At 42.0% G+C, this 19,206-nt stretch overlaps 1 protein-coding gene across 3 annotated transcripts; it reads right to left on the bottom strand.

The window, feature by feature from the left end:
* Nucleotides 1–6,628: 6,628 nt before the first annotated feature.
* Nucleotides 6,629–18,327, bottom strand: crmp1 (collapsin response mediator protein 1). 3 transcript variants are annotated; one of them, XM_061065193.1, is made up of 14 exons: nt 17,781–18,327; nt 15,853–15,941; nt 15,542–15,726; nt 15,230–15,394; nt 14,582–14,643; nt 14,386–14,466; nt 13,421–13,489; nt 13,204–13,324; nt 12,928–13,084; nt 11,288–11,429; nt 11,017–11,187; nt 9,316–9,495; nt 8,224–8,395; nt 6,629–7,919 (listed from the first exon to the last, which is right to left on the bottom strand). In XM_061065193.1, exons 1-14 carry the CDS (start codon nt 18,129–18,131, stop codon nt 7,828–7,830), a joined length of 2,037 nt encoding a protein of 678 aa, XP_060921176.1. In that variant the 5' UTR covers nt 18,132–18,327; the 3' UTR covers nt 6,629–7,827. The 3 variants fall into 3 exon arrangements, with proteins under 3 accessions (XP_060921176.1, XP_060921177.1, XP_060921178.1); XM_061065194.1 differs by having other exon boundaries at nt 8,230–8,395; nt 17,781–18,324; XM_061065195.1 differs by lacking the exon at nt 17,781–18,327 and adding an exon at nt 16,980–17,042 and having other exon boundaries at nt 8,230–8,395.
* Between the last annotated feature and the right edge of the window lie 879 nt (nt 18,328–19,206).

Raw genomic sequence — 19,206 nt, 5'->3', positions numbered from 1 at the left:
GAAATTTGTATATCATTTATGGATTTGTGTTGTATGTAAATGTAAATATACTTCAGGTGTTCAATTCTTATGGCAAAGTGAGGGAGCTATGCATGACTGTGGGAATGTATTAACATGCCAAAATCATTTTTTTAACCTTTCAATTATCCGATAGATTCAACATCCAAACAACCAAAAGACAGATCTGCTCTGTTTTCCTTTTAGACTGGCCTGGAAGTTGGTCTGCATTTTTGTACTAGTCACAGTCTCATCACATAGTGCAGATCCACTGCAGCCTACTAATTGGCTCTTCAGATTCATAACTTAATATTCACATCACAGATTGAACGATGCATGCTATTTGAGGAAAGGATTGACATCATTCAATTGTGTTTAAATAACGATCTCGTATTTGATTGAGGTTTAGCTGATATTTCCCTTTCACTGACTCCAAAGCCATGTAATTTGTACCCTCATTATTTCCACTTAGTATAATCACTTGTTTTAAAATGTTGGCATGTGTCTCTTCCAATAAAAGTCTGTATTCAACTACCAATAATGAATTACTGACCGCAGCTTTGGGTCCTCTGGAAAGAAGCAGACCAAACATTACAAACCCCCGAAGGAGCAATTGTTCTGCCGCCTGCTCTAAAGTCATAAAAACACACATAAAAGAAAAATCATTAAACAACACAATAAAGCGTATTAGCAACCTTCTCTGGAACCTCAGAAGCATCAGGTATCATATCCATCAACTTCTAGTTGTAAGTCGTCTCGTATTAAGTGTCAACCATAAAAAGGTGTTGTTAATATATCACAGGTTTAGCAGATAAATGGACAAGGAGGTGTCTGCTGTGCAAAAAACAAGATGTCAGTTTTCTTTGAACTCTTAATTAAATTCTGAGGATAGACCCGGTGGATGTGATTTGAATTTTATTTTCACGAATATTGAGGAAAATGTTGCAGTGTAGGCATCTGGTGAAATAAACTCCTGAATGTTAACCTCCTCTCGCACTGTCGAGTCCATCAAATGGTCTTTGGAGTTGTCAAATGCTGTCAGGGGCTTTGGCAGACGTCTTTCCTGGGCGAGAAGGAGCTGTGATTAATTTATTTAGAATAACCTTTCATCATGCATCCAAATAAAAAAATATATATATACATGAAATATGTTCAAATGTCCATATCTGACTCATTTGTATGATGTCTGAAATCCAGTCAGTTAACATCTATACCAGAGTGCTTCTACTGTCCAGCACCAAAGGAACCCTCAGAAGCTGTATCGTCGGACATAAAGCATCACAGATGTAATAATTTCAGTCGCTGCTGTGCTCCTCTGTTCAGGAAAGCCTCGTAGCAGAGCTGTAAACATTCTCTCTCTCTCTCTCTCTCTCTCTCTCTCTCTTGCAGATACGCCAGGCGGTTGTTGAAGCGAGATTTGATCCTCCCTGTGTTCCTCCGTAGGCTGTCATTTACGTCTCTTCATCTTTTCATGGTCACATCAGCCTGAACTCATCAAAGCCATGCCATCAGCAGTCTAGGTGGAATAGCACCAAATAACACATATAGGACGTGATTTTACATGAAAGCATATCCTTCAGCGCGATGAGATATGTATATGTGAGCCTGCAACCTTACAAAGGCAGAATCTTTCCAATTTAAATGGAGTGATCCACATGATCCTTAATCTCTACGAGGTGAGAAAACAGAAATGACCTTTGGATTTGCACCATCCATTCATGAAATATATAAAACACGTTAGTCTGGAATTCAGCAATGGAGAAAAGTAGCATTACTTTTACTATGATGCAAGACGACTTGATTAAGGACAGTATCGACATGTTTCCTCAAGTTTAGTTCTGCATCAGTCACACATATCCACAGAGCTGGGCGGACTATATATTAAGCATGAAGATTTAATAGCCAATAGAGTTTTGTATTAAGTAGATAGAGAAGTGAAGTTTTCAGATTGGAATTCTGCAAGACACAAACAACCTCAAAGAAAACTACAAACAAGAAATTATATACCGTGATTTAGGAGTAGTAAGTAATTTTCAAATGTATCATGATTAATAAAGTTTTGGGTAAGGGGAAAAATGTGCAGTGCAGTATTTGTTATTTACTAGGACAGAAATAACTATTTGTTTAGCAGGGGGTTAGGTTTAAGGTCATGGTTGATAAATATGTTTTATGTTATAATTAAAAGTAGATCCTATCTATCTTCAGGTGTATTATTAAATTTAAGCAAAGGAATTAACATTGCGCCTTTATTATCATTATTTGTAACTCTCATTATACCTCAGCCAGCCATCCATAAACCATATACAGTGAATCCAAAATGCAGCTGCCAGATTATTAACCCGAACCAGCCGTCGTTCCCACAGCTCCCCTGTTCTTGCATCCCTTCATTGGCTTAAATTCAGAATCAAGTACAAATTTCTGTTACTTACATACAAAGCACTGCATGACCTCGCCCCCAGATAAATTTCTGACCTCCTCGTTCCATATTCCACCCCTCGTCCACTAAAAGCATCTAATCCCAGTTTTTTTTTCCATCCCCCGCTCTAAAACAAAAAGTGACCATGCTTTCGCTGTTTTAGCCCTCACTCTCAGAAACCATCAGATCTGCAGAATGTTTGTTTTTGTACTGGCCTGATCTTAACTTTGCCCTGCTTGACATTTATTTAAGTTATCTCCTTATGAATTGTTTGACTGCTTTTATTTGTTAAGCACTTTTTAAGAGTGTATTAAAAGTACTTTATGAATAAAGTTTTACTTATTTTCACTAACTGTTATGTGATCTGAGTAAGTGTCCTCTAAATATATTGTAAAGAAATGTCATTTGTCCTCTTTGTCCTCTCGGTCCTCACAAGTAACTCATGAGGTTACGGTCCTCAGAAGGTCATATAGACATGTACGGGTGTGTGTGTGTGTGAGTGGGTCTGGGTTTTCTTGGCTGATGACCTGTAGGTGCTGGTGTGTAATTTGCTGCATTCAAGTGATTGCAGAGGTGTGTCTCATCAGTGATTGGCTGAGAGTTGAAAGCGTCTTCTGATAGACCTGAGACACATGTGATTCTTCATTCTCTTCTTTCTTTCTTTTTTTTTATCTCAATGAGTGCACAAATTCTCATCTGCTGTGTGATTCAAATGCAAAGTTTTTGGCTTGTTGTGGATAGTTGTTAGGCAGATTGAGACTGTAATTTACTTTTGTATATTAGTTAATTATAGACTCTAGAAGTTGGAGTGGTAGTTTTCTGTGGTAGAGGGAGGGGTGTTAAGTCAATTTTATGAACTTCTCATGAAACTTCTTCCATCCATCTCCAGTGAGAGCCTTAAAGAGCAAACTTGCCCTCTTCACGAAGCTCAACATGGACCCCCACTGGACAAAAGGAGAATTACAGCCTAAATTAAATGCAGGGTTTTAGAGGTCCTCTGGGTGACACTTTGGTTCTTAGCCTGCTGCAGCATGACACTTAGTCTCTCCGCCTAAGAGATTAAAAATGTTAGAATTATTGTACTTTTTAAGTTACAACATGGCAATATTTTATAGAATTAAGGAACATTACGTGACTCTACAGTGCAACATTAAGATGATACATTATAATCATGTCAAAGCAGTAGGCCGACATAGGAAATCTAAGAGCTAAATGTAAGCACTGTCAATTATAAACAATGAACACCCATTGAACATTTATCTCCATCATAAATTGACCAGAATACGAGTGTTTACGGCATGCAAAACTAGAAGTGATTGCCAAATCTGTAGTTCTTGTTTGTCATTTCCTTTCCCTCACAATGTTGCTGCCTTTAGGTGAAAAGAATATTTTTGTGTAAAGTAGTTGGCTGCAGCCCAGATAAACACAATATAGGCACCTAGGAGACTGTCAATGATGGCAAAACAGCACAGCTGGCTCAGTAATTTGCCTGGATGCAGTCAACCTCTCGGTTATTTCCAAACAGCAGCCTGTTCCTTTCAAGGGACGGGGAGTCTCTGCATTGTTATGGCACCTGTTCAGACTTTTATATAACCATAGCACACACACACACAGCCACTGCCTTCCAACTATTTCCATTTCTGTGATTTCATGACCAGAAAAAACAAAAACATGCATAAATTCACTCTCACAAGCTCAATATTACATCTCTCTGGTTCGATCCCAGAGCAGATGGCAGCAGCAGCATGCAGGTCTCTGTAGGTTTCCGTGAAGGTGATGTTTTCTGGAGTCAGTTCAGCGGCAGTGAAAGCCAGAAAATGTTCTTTTTCAAATATATAGTCTGTAAGTTATACATAGAATATATGGATGTGGTCCCAGAGAGGATTCACCGGGAAGATGGGAAAATTGCAGAAATATCAGTTATTATAAATATGTGCTTTTACTAGACTGCAATAAATAAGAGCATGGGATATTTTGTTATGTGACGACACTGATACAAATGACACGATTTAAAATCATAATAAGTGGTAGATAATGTACCCTGAAAAACATCATAATCTTTATATTCTAATGATAATGCAGACGGCAAAGGTTTCTGCATAGTTTGTAAGGCGAGATCCTGCACTACACCTCAGGATGGGGCCTGAAACTTGATGTTTGTATGATGAAAATGTACGTAATATGTGCAAAACATAAATGTGAGGTATAAATTATACAGTATATTTAAAACATACTCAATGTAGTCATTTTAATATACAAAAAGTTGACAAATTAAGTGTATATATTCATGTTAATGTTGGGAAATGAAGCAGCCAACTGCAGCAATTAAACTTTTACGTTAGTTACAGATTATGAATTGTCAAGTCATTAATTTAGATAACACATTTAAAAACAACAGGAGTTGAACCAAAGTGCTTAACAGCTGACATTGTTTTTATAAATAAGACATAAGAATAAAGATCAGAATTTAGGGAGCCTTTTATAAAATCTGCCCGGGGACAACGGATGAAAATGAGCCTTTCGGCTAACTCTGGCATATTTACAGAAATGTTTATTAATATGCAATGTCCCTGTAAAATTTTAAATAATTACAAAAATAAAATAAAAAATAGCAATGTATATGGATAAGATTTCAAATCAGGGGTACTAGTCTGAGATTGAGAAGCTTAATAAAACCTACACACATTTAATAATCAAAGACAGAAAGAATACAATTCAAGCATATTAATAGTGGAGCATTCATTATCAGCCTTGAATAAAAGCACGGTGAAAGAGGTAAGTCTTTAAGTTAGATTAAAAATAGTCGATAGTGTAACAGAACTTAATGTTGGGCAGGAGTGTATTTCAGAGCTTGGGGACAGCAACAGAAAAGGCCCGGTCACCTTTGGATTTAAGGCGAGATTGCGGGACGGTAACCATTATTGATAAGGTACATTTTAATGCTTACATTAATATTTATGAAACTGGCCCATGAGGACGGGACAAATTTTGAGAAAGCTTATTTTCAAAGATTTTTTCCTTTGAGAAAACACAAGAAACAAAGTGAAGCCAAACTCAGGCAGATGAAACGAGAAAATTAAGCAGAGTAAATTGGCTGTTATCATCAAGGACTACGATAAAAGGAAACATTCAGCCGGGAGAACAGATGGGTGGAGATATACTACTGTTGCTGCACAATTATTTATATGCAGTGTTTCCAAGTGACAACGCTCTATAACAACACTCAACATTTTTTATGTAAGCTATTGTGAGCTATTTAACGCCAAAGTGAAGCATCAAATATGTGTCGTATTTTGTAAGGATGTTGTAACTTCTGCAAAGTTAGATTTGCTATCTGAAAAAAAAAAAATGATGGTAGAAGCTTCATACTGGTGTTACTTAAATCCCTCATGAGGGACTTGCACTGGTTCACCCTGTTTCTCCAGCTAATGTAACCATAAAAAAAATTCAAAATTATAATTCTTCTGCAAGAGCAAAGAAACAGCCGTGTTCTTGCTTTGCTTCTTTTAACAAAAAATACTATAAAGAATTAAATTCAAGTTTTCCATAAAAATGTTTGGAATAGTCTCTTTATCCAGCTTTAAAACATTTCCTGTCTCTCTTCAGCTGTTTTATCCAATAAAGGCAAAAAGGCCTCCAAAATATCTTAAGAGAAATAATTAGTCCTATAACCCCAAAGGGTAATAGTTACTTCTTGGGTTACTGATTTATTTAAATTAAATGTGTGAACTTTAATGTCAACTTCAGAACTATGGTTTCCGCTTCCTTTTACACGTAACAAATGCTTTCAAACCTTTTTTCTTTGTTCATGGCCGCCATGCACTCAATCGTTCTCCATACTCCATTGTTAGCTGTCGACATCAAATACACTTCTAAACATTGAAATATGGCCCAGATGTCCCTACAGGTTTAACTATCTCTTTTCAGCTGCTCATAAAATATGTGGCGGTTAAATACAAAAATGTATCAACCCTACAACAGTTTACAACCTGGAACACACACGTGCTTATTTTATCGGCATTTGATCTTTCCACTCTGAAAGGTGGCCGCTGTGGGAACATGGTTGTGTGTGCACACTTTTTTTGTGCAAAAGAAATTCAGCACATGGAAAAAAAAACAGGAGAAATGGCTTGTTAAAAAAACAGACTTATCAGAGCCCCACATCAGATGTGTCTGTCAGGTGGTATTAAACTCTCAGGAATAATAGCTGTACCATAACTTTTGACAACAGTCGAGTCTTTATTGATCATTATAGCAGTTTCATTGGAGACACCAGACAACAGCAACATAACGGCGTGGCATAGAAACATTAAACCGTACCAATAAAACATCCAGAGTCAATCAAATAAAAATAAAAAAAAGGTTTTAAAGAGAGGGAGGGACGGGAGCTGAAGCCCTTTTTACAGCAGTGAGTTGCGCATGTCATTAAACAACAAAGATCTATTTCTTGCTTGGGTGATTGGCAGAAAACTACCACACACGTCGTTGAGTCTTGATGTGAAACTCTATCATGTAGGTACAACAAACTAGAGGATGCAGTCCACAGCTGTGTTTGTATTTGTTTCAACTGTTTGACTACTTTCAAACTTTATGGGAGAGTATTGACACCTGTGCGTAAAGTATCTGGTGGTCTAGAGGAAGTTGCGTTTATTGAAGTTCACAGTTAGAATGGATAAATGCATTTTGAATGTTGTTACAGCCGGCTCTATCCACAGTGAGTGTCATCGTGTGCATACATTTTCCAATACAAGAGTATGTCTGTGCGGTTGAATACGAATGTGCCTGGAGTGTAAAGTGTTCCTCCATCGAACAACATAGTGCAAAATTAAAAGACGCGTCCATGCAGTATGTCTAACTCGTCTTCTTGAGCCACATTAAAACTAATATTGCCGTGGTGTTGGAAAGTTTGTTTTTTCTTCAGCTGGGAAGAAGGAGCACCAAGTCTGAGCAGACTCACAAAGTAAGACGAGGGAGGAGAGGAGGAGGAGTACTGTGGAAGTCATGCTCACAGGAAAGGATCGAACATTTTGACACAATACTGGGGTCACATTTGGGTGCTTGGAGGGGGTCCAGAACTATGTGTGTGTGTGTGTGTGTGTGTGTGTGTGTGTGTGTGTGTGAGTGTGTGAGTGAGAGTGCCCCGATCGTGAGTTTGTAATATCTTTTGAATGACTCTGCTGATTGTAATTCACGCTCTTCTTTGATTGGAAATGTTAATGTGCTTCTGACTCAAGGCAAACTGATGAAAATCATAAATGTTGTGACCATTGTACCAATACATATACAATGTTTTTCTCATTCATGTCAGAGTGCTCACACTCTCAGTCATACACACACACACACACACACACACACACACTCACGAGGTGAAACCCCCACGGCAAACACACACTTTGTGCACAGTCAGGTTGATTTTAACCAAGGCTGGTGATGTTGGAGCGGCCACCAGGGGGTGCTACAATACGGTGGCCAGACCGACGAGGGATGTTGTCATCCATCTGGGCCCCTGGGAAATAATGAGAAAAAAAGAAAAGTGTGAGTTGTATTTACTCAAAGCTCCTGTGAGGAGTTTATAACCAGTTATGAAACTGAATTTAACATTGATGCATCTATACGATCTACTAAAGTTAACAAGACCATTATGAACAAGATTGCTACTACTAAAGCACAGGACATGATTTAAAACACTATTTTTAGGGTTGCCAAATTAAGATAAACAGAAAGCTTTAACTGTTAGAAATGTATTTTATTAGAAACCCTTCTTCAGCATGCATACAAGTCATTGATTAATAAATGGGCCGTGTACTTACTCTTACCTGAAAAGCTGAAGTTGGACTGGTGGAGGTTGCGTATTGGTGGTGGTTGGTGAGAGGTGGGAGAACTTTTCGCTGACGGAGAAGGAGTGATATATTTAGGAGTAGGAACGACATCATGCACCGGGCCATCATACATCCCACGAGTGACGCCCTGTTTGTTCTTCACCTGGACAGAAAACCGACACAGAAACACAGAAAAGAGAGAGAGAAACAGAGAGAGAAAGAGAGAGAAATAGAGAGCCTATAAGTCAAAAAGCAACAATAAGGCCTGGAAACCCAAAAAGGGACCATAGTGACTTCTGTATGATCTGTTTTCCCATTTGCATCATTTAGATTCTTACAGTAACTACACTCTAAACATTATGCAAAGTCTGTTGGCTTTTGTAACATTAGTGTTTGGATGTGAAGTATTTTTACCTTTTTTAACTTTTGTTCCCAATGAAAATAAAGTTTTATGTTTTATTTAGGATATATTACACGTTCTAAAATTCCTGTTTATATATATATATATATATATATATATATATATATATATATTCATTTCAGAGTGAATATCCATCTTAAGAAATTATAGGTTGGGGTGCCAGTGGCCTTTTGGTTAGTGGGCCATGTACAGAGGCTGAAATCCTTAAAAGCGAGCGGCCAGGGTTCAAATCCATCCAGTGGATCCTTTCCTGTGTGTCATTCTCCACTCTCTCTCTCTCTCCCTGATTTCTGACTCTATCCACTGTCCTGTCTCTAAATAAAGGAATAAAAAGCCTAGAAATAAATATCTTAAAAAATAAAAAACTATGTGGTCCATTAAAACTTTGATATGTTTTCTTTTATTTATATATATTAGCGTTTTGCCCAGAAACCAAATAAACCCAAATTGAACAAACAACCATCATAAAGTATTTACAACATGTCATTTTAAGGATTTTCAAAGTACTTTAATGGCGAGAAAAATGATAAATTCTCTGATTATTAAACTTTTTGTGACATGAGTCAGCATGTGGGTTTGTCTCGCTGCCTTTGCAGATATTTTCAAGCGTCACATGTTTTTTTATGGCTTCACAATGGTCTTGTAAATCATCTGTACTGTACCTGGTTCCTGAATTTAACACGCTGGTAAGGGAGGTCTGGGAAGTGCTTGCGAGGAATAAATCGGCCGGTACCCTGCTGAACCTGCAGCTTGCCGTCCTCATAAACAACCCGACCTTGACTCAGCACCAGAGCCGGACCCCCGCGGCACTCCATACCCTCGAAGATGTTGAATTCTGCAGCCTGTGTGCCGAGGACATACGAGACAAAGGAAGTGGAAAAAGGGGAATTAGACAAATGAACAATGGAAATCTTTTTCACCCCCCCCCCCCCCCCCCCCCCTCACTATTTAGACTCTGATACCCTACTCTGTCCCACCCCACTGTGCTGTTTTAGCAAGCATTGTATCAAAGTTTAATAAATGCAGTTAAATGCAGCAGCTGAGAAGATGGGGAATGAATAAATGAGAGGCTTGGGGCATATAGGAGGAATGACTTGAGTATGAATACAGGGGGATGGGTATAAAGATGGCAGTGAAGAATGGGTGAGGGGTGAAAGGGGATTATAACCTAAAGCCGGCAGCAGTCTGGATTAGGGTGTGTGAGAGTGAAGGAGCAGACTGAATACATTAAACACTGTCTAATATCTACACTACGCCGTGTCACATTTCCACCTCTAAATCAATCCTGCTGAGCTCATGAACCATTTGGTCTTGAAATCAAAAGTGAGTGACCCTTATTTGAAAAGATAAAAGACAAAACACTTATTCCCACGTATGTCTATTGGCATCTCAAAATGAAAATATTGTTTGTTTAGTTGGAAATATTAAGTAGCAATAAGTAACTCAGTGTTTTAAAATGGGCACTGAATGGCACACTGAAGCTTCAGTGTTTATCCAGCTCTGCATCGGTCTGTAAACCTTTCTGTTTTCTAACCTCTCTCCATTTTTCAAAAAGCATCTCCAATATTGATCCTAGTTTGAGCACGTTTCTGCTCGTGGAGCTTATTAGAAACATGCAGAGGCTTTTTAGGTCGGGTACAATCACTTCTATCTGAACCACTTCTCTTGCCCGCATCAATTTCTGCAACACCTGTTGGTTTGAGGGGCGTCAAAAACGGCCGTGTGGGAGTCCCTTAACCTTCTCTGGTCGAAACAAAATCAAACCATTCAGGACCGGAATCGAAACATATGAGGAGGACATACGGACTGCTGCATTGTTGTTAGAGAACCCAGAATTCAACATAGCATGTTTCCTTAATGTCTGATGATACAGTAAAGTCATTTTATCATTTAATTCAGAAGATATGTTACTGATTGCTCCTTTAAACGAGCTGATGTAAATGTGTTGATTTACCCAAATAAAAAAACTCAAACTGACAAACTGACTTGTCAAAACTGGTTTCTTCTTTTCTTAAACTGTGTATAACCCTGATAATCAAAGGTTTGGTATATTATGTCATGCCTTTCTTATTCTGATACAGTCACATCTATTCTATAAGGTAGTAACACCAGACTAGTCACAATGTTCTATTCAAATTAAAAAGTGATCTTTGTGATGGTTTATATCCTATTTCCCAGTCTTCCATCACCCTCATGAATCCCTCTCTCTCTCTCTCTCTCCGCTGATCCCCTCCTGTCCCTCATGTTCATTTCTCCTCCGACTGATGCAGCACCTACAGATCAGTATATCAGTTTAATGACTCCTTTTGTTACTCGTATTCTGTTTTGACTTTCTTTTCTCTCCCATTTCCTGTTGCTCTCACCGACTGCTGCAGTTTGCCAGTGATGGTTTTCACGCTGTCAGGGTCCCAGATGACGACGTCGGCATCAGAGCCCACCGCTATCCGGCCTTTGCGAGGGTACAGGTTGAAGATTTTAGCAGCGTTGGTAGATGTGACTGCCACAAACTGGTTTTCATCCATCTTCCCCATGGCCTAGAGACGGACAAAATATTTTTTTTTTTTTTTAGAGTAGTGGACAAAAAGACACACCAACAGTGATATAGACACACACACACACGACCTCATCGCTCACCACGGCCTTGTCCCAGACAAAACCCATTCTCTCTTCTATTCCGTTGGTTCCCTCAGGGATCAGGGTGAAGTCTTCTTTACCGATTGCTTTCTGGGATGTGCTGTACGTGCAGTGAGCGCTTCCCACCACCTGAAGGTCCCCACTGTGACAAGGCGACACAATATGAAGGAATCAGAGGCATGTCCTTAACCATGAAGAATTTGCTTTTTGTTCATTTTTCCGTGAAGAATCTTGTATATTCTACAAATCTGACTAAAGCACCAATGCACAGCGCACACACATTATGATGTCCCTGTACTGTTCTGTACCCGTGCAGATGGCAATAAACCTCTATTCTGTTCTGTTCTCTCAGTTCTGTTCAGTTCAAGCAAAAGTCCCAGTCAAGCAACCGTGATTAATGCAAGCAGACATTTCAACCAAGAGCCACCAGGTGTCCTCTTTGAGCATGTGAGGAAAAAGTACAAGTCATGTTTAGTGGCCCAAGGCAGAAAAAAAAAACCCCAGCATGATTAAACAGTCAGATTGGTGCAACGCAGCTGCAATACTAGTTCCTAAGGCCATCGCTAGGTGACATCACAAAGATGCTCTGCAACATCAAAAAAGCCATCAATATATAAACTCACTTCCCCCCCCCCCCCCTGATTACATACGTGAGGCTGCAATTTCTGCATTTGATCCATCAGTTAATCACAGTGATTACTTTGTGATAGTGAGCTGTGGGACCATGATGAGAGTGGTTATGTTAGAAGTCATTTGTCTCGATGAGATGGGAGGAGAAAAAAAAAAAGTGTTTTCTTTTCTTCACGCCTCGGAAAAAAAAAAAACCCAACTAAAAATACACCCTGTCGCATCAGCGGAAGCTCAAACACAACACAACAGCAGTGTCACACCACCACCGCTGTGACAGCACGGACCCACCCTGAGAAGCTGGAGTTGCAGACAAAGGGTGGAGGAGGAGGAGGAGGAGGAGGAGGAGGAGGAAGAGGAGGAAGGCAGTTGGTAGCCAAGGCAACAGATGATGAAGGATTCTAGCTCCTGTGCTATTTATGGAATCGGGGCCAGTCAAAATTGTACAGCAGGATGTTCTGAGCATTGTGTATGTGTGTGTGTGTGTGTGTGTGTGTGTGTGTGTGTGTGTGTGTGTGTGTGCATGAGAGTGTGTGTAGCTTAAAGTGGGAGGTCAGGTGGGTTTGGTCAGGGCCACTTCATCCCTCTCCATGATACTCACAAGTTAGTGACTCGCAAATCATATCCATTATTTAAGTCTCTCACACCTCCTCGTTTCTGCCCCTTCCCTCCTCATGCATTCACCTTCATCTTCTCTCCATCCGCTCTGAAGCTGCTCTGACATTGAACGTTGCATTAGCCGTCATTTGGGGCATGAATACTTAAAAAACGACTGAGAAAAAAAAGATAGTAAATTTGCATTTCACTCTGCAGAGGTTATAGCTTACCTCACCCCTCCCTTCGCATTCATTAGAACTGTTTTTACATAGCGCAGTGTTCAGGGACTATACTGGAGGCTACATCCATTCATCTCTTCAGAGCAACATCATCATCACAAAATGTAAATGAGTCAGGGCCCCTGGATTATAAAAGAGACTTGAGTGTTTTTACTTAATGGGCCTCTGAAGACTCACCAGGCCAGCAGAGTGTGGAGGTGGTCTGGGGTTGTAGGGTCCGGACTCAAAGGCGGAGAGGTCACATGAGCAGCAGCTTTGGCCCAGTTCTTGCTCCAGTAGTGGGAGCCGTCGGTGGCCAGGCAAGCTGTGATTGGCTCTCCAAAAACGACAGAACCTGTGACGGGAAGATGAAGAGTTTAATACTCGTGAATACTAAACGAGTAAATGAAATGGAATGAGATGATTGAGAACCGGAGGAGTTAGAGAAATGGGGCACAAAGAAAAGATGCCAACCTTTCCTACGGGCTTGGGCGACAGTGTCGGCTGCACTCTTGCTCATCACCTTTGTGATGTAGACGGGGCAGTTCACTCGGTTGCCAAGGGTGATGGCTCGAAACACGGCCTCAGCCTCCAGCTGCATTGACAGGAAATGAAGAAAAAGCTTTATAAAAACTTGTGTTGTTTGTGCGGGAATGGATGGATTAAGAAACAAAAAAAAATGATCCTGCACCTCTTCTGGGCGACTCAGCGGATGGCCTTCAGGTCCGGTGATTCCCATCCCGAGGATTTTTCTCTGTTCCTGACGCACAAATGGGAAACAATGGATCTTGACTCGTGGCTACAATGACTGTCAGTAATTGTCAGTTCATGTTTTACCCATAAGCCTCCTGTTTATATCGCCCTTTGCTGGAACGCCATGGCCGTAAAATGAGATCTCATGGTCTGTCACGTATCAAAGAAAAATAAAGGGTGCATTGTAATCCGAGAAAGCTTTTGAACGGTGGGGAGAATTGTTGACGGACACAAATGTGTTTCTGACAGCGCAGCATGAAAAGCAGACCCCCCCACCTGCTTGCTTTCTGTCCTGTAATTTAGATTTTAATTGGTTTTTTTTCTGAAGGGATTTGCTGCTTCTGCTGCATTTCATCACACATCTTTCTATTTCCATTTCAGTAAGGTTAACAAGTATCTCCTAATCTATCATCAGCATCCCCATTAGCATCCATTAGACTAATTTATCGGCACATCCATCTTGGTTTTTCACCCTTAATTGAGCCCCGTTGTCTTCATGGCTACGACTACCACTTTTGATCACGGCTGTCAACATTATCAGCACTTTCACCACCACCAATCTTAATCATCATCACATCATCATCATCATCATTAGTATAATAATGGGGGGGGGGGGAGCATGGCTGGCTAGCGTTAAACCTGACACACCCAGCAGCAGCAGATTTATTATTAATCCTCTGCCTCTCTCTATGTGAGCTGGGATGTTATGTAACGAGAATATCTCTCCACTGCTGCTGCAGCAGAGGTTGCAGGGGACTATCTAAGTGAAACGTATTGATTTGGTTTCGACCCATTGTGTGTTTGAGTTATTTGGCCACGGTAAATTGCTGCGTCTGAGTAAAGACAGGTTATGATGGTGTGTTAACAGAGATATAAAAAAATAAGAGGTTGTGTGACACTTACCTGAGCAATCAGGTCTCCATTTTCAGCATGGACTAAAACCACAGCACCCAGCTGCTTCAGGAAGGAGAAGGCCTCGTACAGCTGAGGGAGGGGATGAGTCCAAAGGATGTGAAAAAGGGTTAATTAGCAGCAGGAGGAAAGAGCAGAAAGACACATATTTAAAGAACAGATTAGAAATATGTAAATTAATGCGTACCTGAGAGTCTGACATCTGGTACACGTCCTTGTAAGCCATGTACACTTGGAAGGAGTTGATACCTGCGGAACAGAGAGTGGTGAAGGAAAAACAACTCAAAGACAAACTGTGGAAGTGGCCGCCAAAATAATGTAGTTTAATGCAAGAAATACGTTTAAAAAAGGGGGAAAGCTTATAGAAAAAATGATCTACTACCTCCTCTAGAGTTTAAAGCATGCAGACTTTGTTTATGTCTGGCATCTTCGCCCCCCCCAAAAAAAACAACAACTCACAACTTTGTTTATGACAGAAATTGCTCACACCAGCGTCTGGCTTTGGCTCGGTCACTGCATTATGTTGAGAGCTTCCCCAAAAGAAAAGTGATTTTTGACTTAAGACAGATTACAAGCTAAATTTGAACACGGCCTCCATGACAGCTTTGTCATTGCAACAATGGATCCCCCCCCCCCCCCCCCCCCCCCGCTGTGGCTTCGTTCTAAGAGGATTCAACACTGGACCACATGGTTTCTAAATCTGGCCTCTATTGTTTCCTGGGAAAATTTGGTTGAAAACGGGGGGGGGGGGGGGGGGGGGGGGGGGGGAACTGAAGAAAGGACTACATCAGTGTGACCACAGCTCTTGAACGACTTTTTAAAAAAATTGCTCCACCTTTGTCGTGCACCAGCAGCTCCAGCTCATCTTTGACGGTCTCGTTCCACTGGGGGATGTCCACGTGTAGGGAGTAATCGCAGCACGCCTTCTTATCGGCAGCTTCCTGCCAGAACTCAAACGCCTGCAGCAGACTGTCACCAGGCTCAGGGGTCACATGGTCAACTGGAGAGTGGACAGTGAAAAAATATTACACACCTTTGAGTTATATTGCATCTTATCATATCCTATTCCATCAAATATTGTATCATCATTGTTACATCATAATGAGTGGTTTATTACGGTATGGTATTGTATCACTGATTGGCTTACTGATCATGGTGGTGCCCCCCGCGAGCGCAGCCTTGGTGCCCTGGAGGAAATCATCAAGAGGCTGTGTTCCCAGGTAGGGCTTCATCAGACAGGTGTTGACGTCTATCCCCCCTGGAATCACCATGAGGCCATTAGCCTCGATCACCTTGACCCCACCAGGCACAACCAGATTCTCCCCCACCTGCCTTTACCGGGGAATACAGAACACGCACAGAAGAAGGGGTAGAATTCATTATAGATGGCAAAATATTCACACTACTCGAAGCTACACTTTTATGCTTCTGCAGTTCTGGGTCTTTGTGTACACGCACTTGATGAGCCCATCCTCAATGTAGACATCTGCGTAGACAGACTGGTCATCGTTGACCACCCGCCCTCCTTTGATCAACAGCCTTTCACTCTGCGGGGGGGAGAAGTGGAGAGAGAAAAGGGTGGAGGGAGGGAGGGAGGTCGAGAGAGGGGAGGGGGTGAATCCACTGCTGACATTTTGGATATATTGCAGTTATGTAATCCATGACTTTAAAGCGATATCATGACACAGTACTGTGGATGAGGTTGAGAGAAAAGGCAAAGCCAAAGAAATGCAGAGCATAGGTGGAGTCTGATGAAATCTTGTATAAGTGCTGACTGTCTTTTATGTAATAACTGTGTTTGGAAAAATATGTTAACTTTAGATTTACAGAGTCAAACCAGTTCCATCAAATAGAAAAGACTTTGACTCGCAGTGTTGGACAACCATGTTTTTCTCAGAATACCATACATCCAGACCCCTCTACCACCTTTTAGGGTGCCTAGCAACAAGTAATAGGAAGATGTTATGTCTCCATGGTAACCAGTGATCACCCATGGTTCAGCTGAAGGCAGCATTCCTGCTCTATTTTCAGCATCACCAGTTTGAAATGTTAAACATGAAAACACACATTTGGAGTTTTGGTCTCCATCAGGACTCAGGTACCTGACTGTATGTTGCAGTTGGATCCATTTGCCATTCAATACTATTAACCAATAGGCTTTCTGTAGGCTATAATTCGTGGCCTGTAGATTAAAAAAAAAAAAGGAAGTGCAAATCCTGTCTCACACCTTTGTGTTGTTTCATGTCATCCATTGTGTCCTGGGCTACTCCTATAGTTCGACCGTCAAGTCAACCGAGTTAATCCCCGTGACAGGCCGGCGAGATTACACAACCCCCGTGTAACCCTGAGCCAGAAAACACGCGCTCAATTGACACAGACATTTAGAATTGTCACCTTTCTTCTTCTTCTTCTTCTTCTTCTGGGGTTTGCTGTTTTCAAACATGAGAAACAGTAGATCAGGCCCCCTGCACTAAAGAATTTAATCCCCTCTCTGCCGGCACAGGCAGCAGGGATTTGCATACAAGCGGAGAGAGCTTCTCCGGCCAAAAAAAACCCGGCGGGCTGGACAGGGCCGGCTCACTTACTGTCAGGTGGGGGATGCTGTTCCTACTGTGGTAACCGGTCCCGGACATCCTCTCTCTCCCTCGTCGCTCGTGCCCGTGGGGCTGTAAAGCAGCTCGCGATGACTCCCTGCGCCCCCTTTGTTTCCCCTTTTTTTTTTTTTTTTTTTGTGTGTGTATTTGTTAGTGTTTCCGCGTGTGCGACAGGGACAGAGGTGAATCCGCCGCCGTACGGCTGCGTAGGAATGCGTCGCGCGAGCGCTCTGAACGACAGGTGACGATTCTGTACGTGCGCGCGTGCGGAAAGTGAGCGTTTTCTCCCAGGTCGCGATGCAGCTCACACCCCCCCCCCCCTCCCCTCCCCTCCCCTCCACACCGAGAGATGTTGTCTGCCGCCGACCAGTTCAGCACCACACACTAACATTATACCGACATGCAGAAGCATTCGCATCTTTTTTTGGGGAGAACTTTGTTTGAGATACGCAGATTTAAACCGACATGGTGAAACTGCAATGCACCACATAAGTGAATCATTTATGCATTCCCTGAGGCGATTGTGTCGGCGTATAAAGAAAAACCCTGCAGAATGGAAATAAATGGTACTGCACATTTGATAATACAAAACCAGCAACACAACACACAGTATATAGGCTAAATGTAATAAACATGGTTCCATCTCTAAATTGCAGAAGTTATCTTTCGGCCTTTTGTGTACAATGGATCCACCCTAATATCTATCTGGATCCCACATAACAGTCATCAAAGGGTCAACCTTAAGCCAGACACAAAACAAGATTCCAGGGGGGTTTGAATCGTCAATCATACCTCCCCATTTTGGTTCTCATCCCCTGATGAAAATCTGACTTCCAAACCGGGGCGTCCCTCGTCTCTCTCCCCAGGCGAGTTGGACTGCGAGCCCTCCCGGGTCTCGCCGGGCGTCTTCCCAACGGGGTCACCGGCGTCCAAGAGCCTCTCGCGGCTCCCGCTCCTCGGGGTGCGGCTCCCTTTCCTCCCCACCGCGTAGTTGTCGAAGTCTATGGTCTTGCTCTCGAACGCGCCCTCCACGGAGCTGAACATGCCGAAGCTCTTCCTCTGGTTCGGCCCGGTGGTGATCGGTCCCGCCAGGTAGACGGGCAGCTCATCCTCCCGGTTCCACTGTCTCCTGCAGTCAGACATTGTGGCTTCCTCTCAGACAGAGACTCCCCCCACTATCTGGAAGGATGGAGACAGGAGCCTCGCTTGTGCTACGTCTAACCGGGTCACTGTCAGGCAGCCCCGCCTCTCCAGCGCGCTCCGATGCTTTGAACTGTCAAAAGCAGCTCTCTCCTGACTACCTAAATATGCTTCTTCCACACACACACAGGATGCAATGCTCATTTTCTTACAGGGGGCGTCTTATTTAGAACTAGATGAACTAATAGAGCCTTGTTTGTGACACAAATACACACAAAAAAGGGGGAGTAAGTCTCCAGTGTGGGGGGCTGGGGGGCTGTGCGTGATCCAGTCACATCATCAGCGGATTAAACCAGCATGTCTCATCTTTTAACCCACATCTGGAGGGCCAGACAGGCTGATAAAGGCTGTGTGCCATCATGCAGTTGTCATATAGAGGCAGACATATTGGGACGATGGGAGTGCATCTTGCAGGAAAAGGCTCCGGGCTGCTGCAGCATGCATGCAGGTGCTTTTTATCTCCACTGTTCACAAGTCAGTGACCCGTGGTGCTCATGGGATGTTTGCTGATGTGAGCCAAAAGTGGAAGCAGAAGTCAGACTGTAGCGGCCCATGGGAATACTGGGAGAGGTCGAAAGAGAGAGAGAGAGAGAGAGAGAGAGAGAGAGAGAGAGAGAGAGAGAGAGGACTAGTTGGAGCTGTCTTTTCAGCACTCGCGCAGGTGGACAGCTCCCACAGGAACAATGCACCAAACATGAACCAGAGCACCAACACATTCCATTAAGAAGCTACTACAATACACGCAAACACTCACATAGACAGCTTTACTACTAGAATACATCGAACTATACCTTATGTATTCATGACATGATCACTACTAACTTTATTATAAGGGTACAAGTCATATATTTAAATCATCAGAATAACTATTAACAACTGCAGTAAACATTAAGGTCACAGTATTCATCATTAACTAGCTGCTTAGTTAGGAAGTTGTTAAACAAGAATTATTATTTTTGCTCACTCTTACCTTATGAGGGCCACACTAAGCATTAAGCTTAATTTAAAGTGTTACCAT

This window comes from Labrus mixtus, chromosome 2, assembly GCF_963584025.1.
Source record: "Labrus mixtus chromosome 2, fLabMix1.1, whole genome shotgun sequence".
NCBI classification, from domain to species: Eukaryota; Metazoa; Chordata; class Actinopteri; order Labriformes; family Labridae; genus Labrus; species Labrus mixtus.
The sequence above is the reverse complement of the archived record's forward strand: the minus strand, read 5'-3'. Positions and strand labels throughout refer to the sequence as shown.

Coding starts and splice junctions, on each gene's coding strand:
- crmp1 (XM_061065193.1), bottom strand. CDS start 18,131: ATGTCTGACTGCAGGAGACAGTGGAACCGGGAGGATGAGCTGCCCGTC. Junction 15,942..17,780: donor ATGAGAACCAAAATGGGGAG/GTATGATTGACG, acceptor TCCCCCCCGCAG/AGTGAAAGGCTGTTGATCAA. Junction 14,467..14,581: donor ACCAGATGTCAGACTCTCAG/GTACGCATTAAT, acceptor CCCCTCCCTCAG/CTGTACGAGGCCTTCTCCTT.